Genomic DNA, 13,439 nt, shown 5'->3' on the forward strand with positions numbered 1-13,439 from the left:
TTTTCTGTTTTATTTTGGATAATCTGTTTTTCTGTGTAATGTTGTCTGGTTTTACTACCCCGCCGTTGTGATTGTCGTCCCCACCCTGATGTGTTTCACCTGTTGTATCAGCTGTTCCTCGTTTGTCAGGAAAATCCTACTGGAACAGGTGAACTGTATTTGTGATTAATCAGAGTCACTTTAAATGATGGCAGGAGTGTAATGACTTCTATTTGACATGAGTTTGAATGTGATTGGTTAATTCTGAACACAGCCACATCCCCAGTTTAAGAGGGTGTGCACACTCATGCAACCAGGTTACTGTACTTTTTTTTAACGTTATAGGTCACACTAAAGGTGGAAAAAGTTCTGACATGATTTATCTTTATCTCATTTTTTTTTACATCACAAAAACCTCTAACCTATACTGGATTTAGAAAAAATAGATCTACTAGTTGCATAGTAATGGAGATGGTGAAAGAAATATCACCAGCAGTGGAACACATTCTGTTGGTATTTATATTGATTTACAAAAGGTGTTTTTTTTATAATTATGTAACAGCTGGTAAATGTGGCACTGATTTTAATTAAATTAATTAAAATACATTACTGATGTGTATTTTGTGAATGTACATGCATTTTGGCCTTACAGTTATTCTGTTATAAGCTTTTCCATTTGGTAAATGTGTTTGAGCCTATCTATTTTTGTAATTGCTGAAGTTGACAAAAACACTGTAAAGACTGGCTGTTTAGCAATTATTTACTCAGAAGTTGGTGGTGTTCACTTAATTTAACCTTTCTTATGACTGATAAGAAAATGGACATGGACTTTGCTATCTCAACAAGTGTGCCCTGAGTCTCCCACTCAAAACGCCATCAGTACAACCTGCTCAACGGGACAGATAATCAGCGGGGCGGTGTTCTTCCCGTTGTCATGGAGACAGGGGTTTAAGTACGGGTATAGTGTCTCAGTGAAGTCACACCCGCTGTAAGTGTAAATGTGGGTCTTTGCTTCTGCATTGTAGAAGGACACTGACCCTTCCTCGTAGTTAAGAAACACAGCGACTTTCTGGGGGGTTTCGTAGAGGTGGAGGGTGACGGCGGGACCGGCACAGGCGCTGAGACTGCCGCCTTTTCTCCGGCAGATCGCCCAGTAACCGTAGTCGGGGCGCACCGTGATAGCCCCCTTCCGGTTGATGGATTCCTTGGCCACGCCAAGATCCCAGTCTGTTTTATCCCCCACCTGAAATGCAACGTACAGAATAGAGATTTAGAGAAATAAACAAATAAATGATGCAACAATGCTCACTTAATACCGCCTAAATAGGAGCAGACCACCGCCTGTAGAAAAAAGTCACAGGAGCCTCCACAGGACACAATTTTGGTATTGTCATCCTGCAAGAGAGAGCATCCTTACAGCCACAAGAGGGTGCTCAAGACATTTTTTTCCCCATCAATGGCACATCTGCAGGTGCTGGCCACCATCAATTTACAGTAAATCCATCAAGCAGAAAAAAACAATTGTAAATTTTGATGATTGATTATTAGTTGATATAACAGATTTTGCTCTTTGCTGTCTCGCAAATCCTACTGGAAACCATTATCAACGTGTTTTTTAAATGCTATGAGCAATACAATCCCACACATCTTATCCAGCACGCATGTGGTTTTCAGATTACAACTTAAAGTTTATAGACACACCAAAAATAGAACGACTTCCCAACTCAGGAAATGGGACCCTCCAAGGAGCATCTGAATGCACCATTGGCCTTGGCAGAGGTCTGCGCTCTCCAAGTACCACTAATTAAAAACATTTACTAGACAAGGCCTAAAACCGTTTGGATCCCTGTTTGAACGGATGCAGTTTAGGTTATGTCTTAGCACTTTAACAGAAACAAGATGTTACCTTTCAAATGAAGCACAGCATACATTTTGGCCTAACAGTTCTTCTTTTAGAAGCTTCTCCATCTGGGTATGCCAAAAAGGCAAACTTTCAAAAATAGTAGGAGGGTGTGATTGACTCTCATCCTGAAGATAAATAGAATAGAAATTCTAATCCTCCTTTGCTAAGGTTTCCAACTAACAATGAGATGAATCATATTATAAAAGAAAATAAATAAATCAAGATGTCTTGTAAATCATGTTTTTTGTAATTCATTTTGACATTTTGGTTATGTTTTGGAACTGACTTTAATTAAAAACAAAATCTTCAAGATAATAATGCATGTAGACACAGCACGTGGTGATAGTATAACCGAGGGTCTAAGCTCCTACCTGAACCACCCAGTAATGTCTCCCCGAGGTGAAGCCTTCTTTCCCCAGAACTGAGACGCACGAGTCAAACCTGCGTGGGTCGTCAGGGGGAGAGGGTTTCCTCTGCTGGAGGCTGAGGCTCACCTGTGGATCATCAACAACAACAACAACATCAGTTAATATCCCGTGTTGGCCCACACAATCTACAAAATACTACAAGCTTGCCACATATTTCAGTCAGTGATCATATTGTCACAATTTACCTGTTTCCCATCTGGGGACAGACACAGCCAGCCCGAAGCAGTCACTGGATCCAAAGTCACATCCACTAGAGAAGGAAAGAAACAACGTAGGGGTGAGACGGAATAAAATTAATGGAACATTTCACCCAAAAAAAGCCATATTGAGGTCTATCCCAAAAAAACACAGGTGAGGTTCATACTGTATGTCCATGTAATATAATTTGATTTTATAATCACAGATCCAAGTGTTTCAGTTTGAGTTCAACAAGCAGAAGGTGATTTTTGAAGGTAGCACAGAAACTAACTTGACCAGACATTGGTTGTGACAAAATGATGATTTCATATATTCAGAAACTTACCTGCATATTGAGTTGCCTTACTCATTTCTACAAAAAAAAAAAGGAAACATTGTCGAAATTTAAGTTTGCTTCATTTCACAGTCCTACTTCCTATATATTTTGTCATATGCAAATACTAAATATGTTATTGGTAGACAGTTATAAGATGTAAACATGAGGATTTAACCGACCTCTTAGAAAGTTACTGACCTTCTGCAGACAGTTTATTTTCAAGTGTATGGCACACTTCCACCAGCTTGGAGAAAGCTCTCCTCCCTGTCCCTATGTAGCTGTTCGAGTTCACTCTGACCTGGGACCAGTCCCTGGTGGACAGCGGCGAACACAGAGAGGGGAAACTCTAAAACAGAAAGGCATGCTTATATATACAATGACGCATAAGGTATTGTGTGGATGAAAATATTTTTATGTGACTTTCTAACTTGTAGGAGATGAAGAGGGTCGCCCGAGTGCTCCAGGTGCTGCAGCTCACTTCGTCTCCTCTGCAGCTCGTTTATTTCCCCCTTGAGCTCTTCGATAAGCTCCTTCTCTGTCCCCTCGGATGCTTCCCGCCTCTGCTGGATATCCTGGATGAGCGAAGCCTGGTTCTTTTCAATGATGCCAATCACCATGGTGGCGACCTCAATGCTTGTTTGTAACTCTTGTTCTTCATTCATCTGCATATGTGCATATATCGTTGTTAATTATAAGTAAAACAACGTGAATATAGGTATGTAACAAAATTGCACCTCTCCCTAATTAAAAGCTTTAGCTCCATTTGTTAAAAACAGTCCATTCATATCTATACAAATTTAACCACAATTCCTGAATTCAGTTATACAGGCAAAGTAGAGGATTCAATCACACGTTTTGATTTGAGGACAAAAAGGAATGAAAGAATAGTTTCCATCACATACATGTTTAAAAGACAATAAAATACAAAACTTACTTTGCTTGACTCCATTAAAGCTTTGACCTCCTCCAGCTTTTTCATTCTGGTTTTGACCATATCTTGAAAGTCTGCATCAGCCTTCTTCAACTTAGTCTGCAACGGTGAACACAAATACATCCACAAAAGCGCTGTAATAAAACTATGAAAATGAGAAAATTACCTTTAATGATTTACAGGGAAACAGGCACAACATGTACAGTATAATGGCAAACTTGGTAGAAATACTTTGAAATCTCAAGGTGAAAGATAGATCATTTTTCCTCACCTTGACCGCCATGCTCGCCTTCTCTATCGAGACGATCTCATGGTGTCTGTGGTCCTTCTCTCTGCATTTTATACAAATAGGTGTCTGTTCCCTCTTGCAAAACATATCCAGGAGCATGTTATGACTTATGCAAAGATGACTGGTGAGGAAGGTGGCCGGATCCGTCAGCCTATGCTTTGTCAACACTGCATCTCTGAGATGTGGTATCAAGTGACTTTCACAGTAAGATGCCTGGCAGACAAAACATGACTTAACCGCCATTATGATGGTTCCTTTGCAGATGTCACAGGGAACATCAGACTTAGAAGGTTGTCTTAGCACATGTCTCTTTGGTGGGGCAGGCTTGTATGATGGCTGGTCCTTTATAGATCTTAGGATTTAATATAAATCTTGTTAATTTAAATGCAACATGAAAACAATTGCTAGAAAAGGTGTATTTGATTTTGAAAGACATTGTTTTAAAATGTATACAGACTTTTTAAATTGCTCGGTGATGTCTTTTAAGCCTACGTTGATCCTCAGTTCTGGGCGTTTCCTGAAGGATTCTTTGCACAGCGGACACTCTGACTTTTGTCTCGTATCCCAGAAGCGTTTGATGCATCCCATGCAATAGTTGTGCCCGCATGGGATGGAGACAGGGTTGTTGAAGATTTCCAGACAGATGCTGCACCAAAACTGTTCCGCAGACAACATATTTCTGCCTGAAGAACAACATTATTTTACTATACACGTGCATATGCAACAATTTTATAAAATAATATATTTTTGTAGGAACAGCTCACACATCCAAACAAATTCTACTGTGCAGGAGCATTAACAACTGCGAAACAAAGGAAAAACTCTTGTGCAATCATTTCTGTACACATTCACCCAAATTCAGCCTGACATATTTGATACTTTTGCAGTAAAGTAACATTTTTGGTCAAATAAAGTGCTTTAGTAAGAAACGGAAACTGCTGACTCTGGGGGCATACAAATTTGAGATCCTGGGGCCATTTGTACAAAAGACATTAGGTTTTTTTTGGTAAGTAATAAGGCTTTAAACACATACACACACGTTTTTAGTAAATCTGATAAGGCCTTTCCCCAGGTCTGTGTTGGTGTGTATAGACTGTGATAACTTCCTGGGTCTCCTGTTAGCTCTGTTGAACCTGTGAGGGCATGACTCCTGTGTGTGTGTTTCACAGAATCTTTAAAAGGTTTCCTTAGTTAAAAGGTGCTCTAAGCAATGTTGGGTGACTTCTTGTTGACGTTCAAAGTCTTATCAAACAAAATAGAGGCTAGCTTGCCCCTCCCTCCTCCTCATCCCGTCCCCTCCCCCGCCCTTCTGTGCGTCCTGACAGTCCTGAACGCGCATTGGTGAAGTAGCTTACGTGCTAATGCTGCTTAAACAAACTCTTTTCGGATATAAGCTGAAAAACTGTTATTTACTTATTTAACAGTTTGTGGATTGGTAAGCACTTAAGATGCCCTAATGTATTTTCGCAAGCACTGCAATAGGGACTTTTCCTCTTTCTAGAATAAGGTTAAAGGTCCCATGACATGATGCTTTTTGGATGCTTTTATATAGGCCTTAGTGGTCCCCTAATACCATATCTGAAGTCTCTTTCCCGAAATTCAGCCTTGGTGCAGAATTACAGCCACTAGAGCCAGTCCCACAATTAGCTTTCCTTAGGATGTGCCATCTCTGTGTCTGTAGCTATTGAGGAGGAGAGATGGGGGAAAGGTGGTTGGTGTGGCCTTGACCAACTGCTACTTTGCTAGTTTGAAAGCCATGATGTCTCTCTCTCATGGGCGGGCAAATCTGAGAAAGGATAGGTAACCTTTCCCCTTATGACCTCATAAGAAGATAGATTCCAGATTGGACCATCCAAGCTTTCATTTTCTCAAAGGCAGAGCAGGATACCCAGGGCTCGGTTTACACCAATCACCATTTCTAGCCACTGGGGGACCATAGCCAGGCTGGGAAAACTCGTTAATGTTAAACAACTTCATAAAGTGAAATTTTCATGCCATGGGACCTTTAAGGAATCAATGAATCAACTGCTAATTGTTAAGCATATCCATTATGAGTCATTTTCTTAGTTGTTTCTTCCTAAAGTCAAAGACCCAGATAAGGAGAAACCTTTACGGAAAGACTCATAGATGTTTTATCTTAAGGAAATCTAAACCAGTCCCACAGATGTGTAGTGAAGGAATGTTGTTGCACAGGTGCAGTCAGATAATTCTTTCTGGGACATTTATGTAGCAATAGAAACACTATCTGTTAAGTGAAGGTTTTTAAAGTGCGAGTTCTCAAATGTCCCAATTGTGCAGTTGACTATTGAAATTAGAGGTTTGACTCTTCCACAGGAATGTTGCGGTTTATCTTTCGCATCTACTGTGCCATCTGTTTCTAATGTTAACACAAACACTAATAAAGCAAAAAATTATTTTTGAAATTGATGCAAGGGTTTTGTAAAAACAATACCTCACAAAATATACCAATGTTTGGGCGCACTGCTGGTCGTGTACAGATTTATTTGCCCCCTTGCTCCCCTTTTACGTGTAACTTACATTATACTTTGACTGCTTTACTATAGAGCATAGTTTTGGTCTCCCCCATGAGGAATTCAAGTAATGACAACAAAACTCTCAGCGCATCCACATGATGCACGCCTTCCGTGATCGCGTACCGTATATTCTTACTCTCTACACTTTCTATGAAGGTAAATATGGTGAAAAAGGTGAGGGCTTGTGGAATACTACGATGTGAGAACTTGCAGAACTAAAAATCTGAACTTGCATGTTAAAATATGCACTTGTAAAAATAAGATTTGAACTTGTAAACATAAAATTTGCACTTGCAAAAAATATTCTGTGTGATCTGGATTTGAAGTCACACAAAGAAAAAAAACACGAGCGCTTGTAAAAAAAAATCTGAACCTGTAAATTAAAATTTGCACTTGTCAAAGTCACAGAAAAGAAATGTGTATATTGATATTTGCAACTGCAAGCGTGTAGTGCAATATTTACTCGTATACCTTTTTTTTAAATTTGGTTTTATTCGCAGAGATGGCAAAAGTATTCACTTCCTGTACTTAAGTATAATTACAGATACTTGTGTTAGATAGATAGATAGATAGATAGATATTTATTGATCCCAAAAAAATGGGAAATTACAGTGTTACAGCAGCACACAAAATATACATACATACAATATACATGAAATAATTATAATTATAATAACAAAATATAAGAATAAAAATATAAGAATGTAAGAACAAATATTTAAGTATATACAAGATGGGAAAAAACAAAACAAAAATGTGCAGCTTTTGTAAATATGACCCAGTCGTGCCGGTTGCCCTTATTGTAGTATTGTGTGTCTCAGAGTCTCATCTCATCTACCCCCCAGGGATGACGTTAAAAAATACTCTGGTAAAAGTAGAAGTACTGATTTAACTTCTTTACTCAAGTAAAAGTAACAAAGTACAGGCTGACACATGACAACCTTTTTTTATGCAAAGCTCTTTTGGAACATATGAATGTTACTAGAGTGCAAGCTGAGAAACTTCAGTGGACATGGAAAAAAGGCGCTTTATTCTTTATATGCCATTGTCTACATTTTAAATGGATGTCTGCCAATAGGCCTAATATTTATTGTGACAGAGGCTGGGACTCCAGGTTGATAAGATTCTAACTGAGTAGCAAGATAAGAATTCAGTTGTGATTCTGAGAGAATTCTGTGTATTTTCTCATTCAATTAGATAGAATTCGGTATTAATGAAGCGAACAATAACAGTAAATCCAGTGAAATTATTTGAAACTTGTTAGTGAGGACTAGGTGTGTCTGTTAAAGCACGGAGGAAGACAACTTCTCTCTTTTGATGCTTCATTAAATCAAGCAACACAAACATGGGCATGGCTCTGCTACATGGCTGTGTTTGTGTGTGCTTCTGCAAAGAAATAAATAACATTAAAAAAGGCTACCATACGCAATGCATATGAATTAAATATACTATATGCTAGCAAATAATAACAATATACCCAATATTAGTCACATTATCTTAATGCAGTGTAACTGTAGGCTACCATGTAAATAATGCAGCTAAAATACAAACGAGAGCAAGGACGTTCAACAGTCGCCATTTTTTCGAATCAACATCCAGGTGCAACCTAGCTAGCAGGTGAAGAACACACACAACAACATCACTAGCTAGCTAACTTTCTTTAAATGTGCCACAACTATAGAGCAATACAACAACAGGCTTAAATGAACTGACAACATAAGTTAAACGACTTACAGTTCTCAAGGACTCACAGACACAACCTCAGCTAATAGACGGCTAGTCTGTTTTTCTTTTCTCACTTTTTTCCGTGTGGCGTGCGCGTCCGCTCGCGGGGTGAGGCGCGTGTCCGAGCTATCCGACGTGCACTTCACAATCACACCTGATGGACGACCTTTCGTACACAACTAAAGTAACGAGACAATTTTGTAAAATGTAAAGAGTAGAAAGTGCTATACTAGTGTTCAAATACAAGGAGTAAAAGTAAAAAGTCGCCACAAAATAAATAGTAAAGTAAATAAACAATGTCTGCAAAATCTACTTAAGTACAGTAATTTGTGTATTTGTACTTTGTTACTTCCCGTCTCTGTAGGGAGCACATATGTGAAGTTGCAGTGACAGATTCGAGAGGTTGTAAACGCTGACTTGTAGTTGTGATGGAAAATGAACTCGAATTTAAAAAAAAAAAGTATACGAGTAAGTTGCATTACAAGTTTGCAGCTGTCATTGTGTTCATGCAAATATCAATCTACACATTTGTGAATATTTTTTCTCTGACTTTACATTCAGAATACAGGTGTGTGAATATTGTATACAAGTGCAAATTTCAATTTACAAGTCCAGATTTTTTACAAGCGCAAATTTTTATGTTTGCAAGTTCTAACTAATTCTAACATACACGTTCAGATTTTTTGTTCTCACATCCTTTTGCACCATATTTACCTTCATAACGTTCTGGTTTCTATAAATAATGTCTTAGCCTACCTTTGTCTACAGAGTGATGGTCCATAGCAGGTGTGTTACCAGCAGTTGTATGAATGTGATCCAAGCAGACTTAAATAAATGAGGGCATGAGATGAGAGCTCCTCCCACTCCCACATTTGTCCAGACTGGTAATTCTGGTTCTCCTTCTCAGCCTTTCATTCTTTTAAAGTAAGTATCATTCAATCTTTTTTTTGTCACTTTGTACTTGCCATTATGAGCCATCATAAAATTATTTGCATGATCGTCTTTTCAGTTACAAGCTGTGCTCTGAAACCAACCAATAATGAGATAATTGCGGCCTGTTGGGTACACTTTAAATGTCTTACCCTCAGTTTCCCTCAGCACTAATATGAAACAAACAAACATATGAACAAAGTCTTCCTGATATGTTTTTTTTAATGTTGAGAAGAATAATTAATAAATGATCGTTACGAATGTTTCTGTCAATATTGGAATCTTCTGCTTTGGTTTCAAAGTCAAATTAACTTTATTAGTCTCCCTAAGGAGAAATTTGTTTTGGACACTAAAATGTTCAAATATTTATTTTAATGTCCAATGCTAACATTTACAATAATCTTGCACGGCTACGGTTGAGAAAAGACATAAATGACTGCAAATGAATGAACTGTAAAAAGCGAGAAAGAAACTTGGTATAATACGTTCATAACGATCATTTATCAGTTGGCTCTGTTATACTTTAATGTTTAAGTTAAGGTGAGGGTGGCTGTATCACATAAATCTGGTTAGAAAATAAATTGTCAAAAGTCTCTGGAAAACTGACATGAACATTTTTCACACTTGAACACTTTCATGTTTTTGGTGGCACCGGCAGTGAGTCCCATCTCAAGGGAATGTACGCATAAAGTCAGCTGAGGCAACGCTCCACCTGACAGTCATTAAAATCTGATCAGTCAAATCAAAGTTCTAAACATTTGTTCTAGATGCATTATGTCTTGGCAGTCAGTGAATAGTCCTGATGATCTCACGTTGAACAGGTCATGAAAAGGTAGTAAGCATCCTGACTTGTGCAGACATCTAGTTATGGGTGGAGTACACAGTTCTGTTACACAGACAAACAAACAAATTAATGGGTTCATTCATTCATTCATTCATTGACAGCACACCGATATAAAGGTTATTTTATCTTTTAAAGAATACCTGGATTGAGTATAGTACAGCATGTTCTTTCAAATGTTGGCACAAACAGTTGCAAGAACCAAGGTCAAAGGACAAATGCTTTGTGTCTGTTCTCTGTTTTGAACATATATGCAAATGCAGAGGGCAAAATGATATCCTCTATTACTAAAAGGATTACCTAATAATTAACTTTTGTATTATGTAGCATACTTTTAAAACTATAATTATAATTTTGCCGTTAATAATCATAGCGGCATACAGAAAAAAGTAGACACTGTTTGAGTACACAAATTATTGATTAATTGTTCAATGATAGCATTCTATGGTCGGTTGTTTCTAAATAGCAGACTGCTGCTATGAGTAACATATTGTTGCTATGGATGCAATGGATGTGATTAAGCCTGTGTCACCAAAAGTTTGGTTTAATCCAATCACTTTATCGTTTACGTATGTAAAGTCTGTTTCGAAACATAAATCTGAATATCAGACCAAGATGAGGTTCTGCAAACACTGCTTGAATATTTTAAAGAAAGTTTTGATGTAAAAGGAGAAGATTACGATTCTTGATAAATCTTCTGCTGTTAACTTGGAGTAACTTGAAAGCCCCATTAGTAGCATATAAATTAAATGTAAGGACACATTTAGCTTACATTTACATGGTTTTATTTTGGTTTTCAAGTGGAGTTTTGAGCCAAAAGCGATCTTTGTGCACACAATAACTAATCTCAGTTTAAACTAACATACCCAAACCGCATATAGCTCATCAACATTCTCATAGCATGCGGGGTAAACAGGAGACAGCGTGTTTACTCTGTTTTCGCTGCCTGTTGCTGGTAGTTCCCATGGTAAAGTTAGTAGCTTTTTCTCAGAGAACCCAATTAGGCGGCGAAACATTGGTTCAAGTGTTGGTGTTACCAAACGTCTCCGTTTGGGGCCAGCGAGACTGCAGCACAATCCCGTAGACTCCAAACCACAACGGTCAGATGTATTTTCATATTTCTCCAGTTTAGAAGCTCAGAAAGGCCAGAGCAGTGTAAATGTGAGGTGTAAAAAAGGCAAAGGATGTTTGTTTTTAAACCAAAACGTATTAATGTAAGTGTAGCCTTAAATTCATTTTGATGGAAGGTTTTTGGGAAACTGCCATTTGAAAAATATCATGTCAACCAAGCTGCATTTAAACAGCTGTCAATGTTAAGGTCAATTCAAATGTATTTTTTTAAAGATAGTTGTGGGTGAGGTTGTTCCCAAAAGTGGTTTATTTCTGGCTGCTGTAGGGTCTGACTTGTTTCGGCCACGTCATAATCTAAATTGGTACTTTACCATTGTAGTCTGCATGCTTATTAAGTTTAATTTTGCTAATGTGAACAAGTATGCAGACTCTGACAGGGCCTATTGCCATACAGTCCCTGACAAAAGTCTTGTCGCTTATCTATTTTGTAGAAACACCTGCTATTAACCTGACTTTTAATTAATCAATTGGTGTAAGAAATAGCTCATATGAAAAGCTAAAACCCTCCCAAATGATGTTAAATGCACTGAAATAAATTAGTTTCACTAAAAAAAGATGTATTATTTAAACAAGACAGAAAGGTCAAATTTTGGCAAGACAAAAGTTTTGTTGCCTATACATAAATTGAACAAATTTACTACAAATACTAAAATATGTCAGCAAATTAAATAGCGGTGCTGTGAGATTCAAATTTAATATCTTGTATGACTTCCATGAGCTTGAAGGACTGCATCCATGCGGTTTGGCAAGGATTCCTACAATGTATTGATGAAGTCATCAGGAATAGCTAGGAAAGCAGTCTTGCATGCCTCCCAGAGTTCATCAATATTCTTTGGTTTGGTCTTCCATGCTTCCTCTTTCATCCTACCCCACATATGCTCAATGATGTTCATGTCTGGTGACTGGGCCGGCCAATCCTGGAGCATCTTGATCTTCTTCGCCTTGAGGAACTTTAAAGTGGAGATGGAAGTATGCGATGGAGCACCATCCTGCTGGAGAATTTGGCCTCTTTTATGGTTGGGAATATAAGAGGTAGCTAAGATTTCTTGGTATTTGAGACTATTGATGTTGCCTTCCACCCTGCAGATCTCTCGCACACCTTCATACTGGATGTAACCCCAGACCATGATTTTTCCGCCACCAAACTTCACTGTTTTCTGGGTGAATCTTGGATCCATGCGGGCTCCAGTAGGTCTCCTGCAATATTTGCGGCAACTGTGGTGTAATTCAACAAAAGATTCATCTGAAAAATCCACTTTCTTCCACTTCTCCATCGTCCATCCTTTTACCAGGCTGTGGGCCTTGGCAAATGCCACACGGTTTTTCAATTGTCTTTTGTTTAGTGCTGGCTTCTGGGCACTGATTCGACCATGGAGGCCATTTTGAGACAGAATCCGACAAACTGTTCTGGTTGACACAAGGACTTCAGGGGACCAGGTCTGGTGGAGCTCTGCTGCAGTGGAAAATGGGCTGGTCTGGGATTTTCGAGCCAACAAACGGTCCTCTCGAGCAGTTGTCTTGCGGGGTCTACCTGACCTGGGCTTGTCAAAAACATCTCCAGTGTCTTCAAATGTTTTTTTAATCCTCTGTACTTGACGCTGAGACACATTGAAGGTGTCTGCCACATCAGCAGTGGATCTGGTCTTCAGCCTCTTGATAATCAAAACTTTAGTCTCAGGGTGAATCTTAGGCATGTTTGCAGAGGTCTAGTTGCAGTTGATGTGAAGGTCTAGTGTACTGGGGTTGTTTTTATACACACTTGAGACCTAATTGATCCATTATTAGTCCCAGGTGAAGCTCATATGACAAGGCGACAACACTTATGTCTTGACTCAACGGGCTTTACCAAGCTGTGAGTATTAGAATACTTTTTGACAGTTTCTTTTTGCACTGAAACATTATTAGAAAAGCTGTTGGGATTAAAATGAGCCATTTCTTGTAAATAAATCTTGATTAGAAATATATTTCAGCGGCACTTCAGGTCAATTTTTACTCAAGCGACAAGACTTTTGTCAGGGACTGTACATACCTTTCCAAAGTAGTATTTGTTTTAAATTAAAGAAGTAATTACATTTCATCACATCACATTTACATCTCATTTAGTTTTGGAGTCAGGTCAATTTTCAGGACTTTGCAGGAAATGCTTACGTATTTATTTAATTCATTCATGCCAGAAATTCCTTTTATGCTTTTTTAGTTGCGGTGGTGGTTTTATAAAAAGGCAAAACAATCAG

At 38.4% G+C, this 13,439-nt stretch overlaps 1 protein-coding gene across 1 annotated transcript; it reads right to left on the reverse strand.

Moving 5' to 3' along the window:
• Positions 1-16: 16 nt before the first annotated feature.
• LOC116707150 (E3 ubiquitin-protein ligase TRIM39) lies at positions 17-9,150 on the reverse strand. Its single transcript, XM_032544374.1, has 10 exons — positions 9,060-9,150; positions 4,502-4,727; positions 4,027-4,396; positions 3,759-3,854; positions 3,253-3,486; positions 3,023-3,170; positions 2,834-2,860; positions 2,496-2,560; positions 2,254-2,376; positions 17-1,222 (listed from the first exon to the last, which is right to left on the reverse strand). Exons 1-10 carry the CDS (start codon positions 9,082-9,084, stop codon positions 845-847), a joined length of 1,692 nt encoding a protein of 563 aa, XP_032400265.1. The 5' UTR covers positions 9,085-9,150; the 3' UTR covers positions 17-844.
• Between the last annotated feature and the right edge of the window lie 4,289 nt (positions 9,151-13,439).

The sequence above is a fragment of the Etheostoma spectabile genome, chromosome 19 (assembly GCF_008692095.1).
Source record: "Etheostoma spectabile isolate EspeVRDwgs_2016 chromosome 19, UIUC_Espe_1.0, whole genome shotgun sequence".
Lineage (NCBI taxonomy): Eukaryota > Metazoa > Chordata > Actinopteri > Perciformes > Percidae > Etheostoma > Etheostoma spectabile.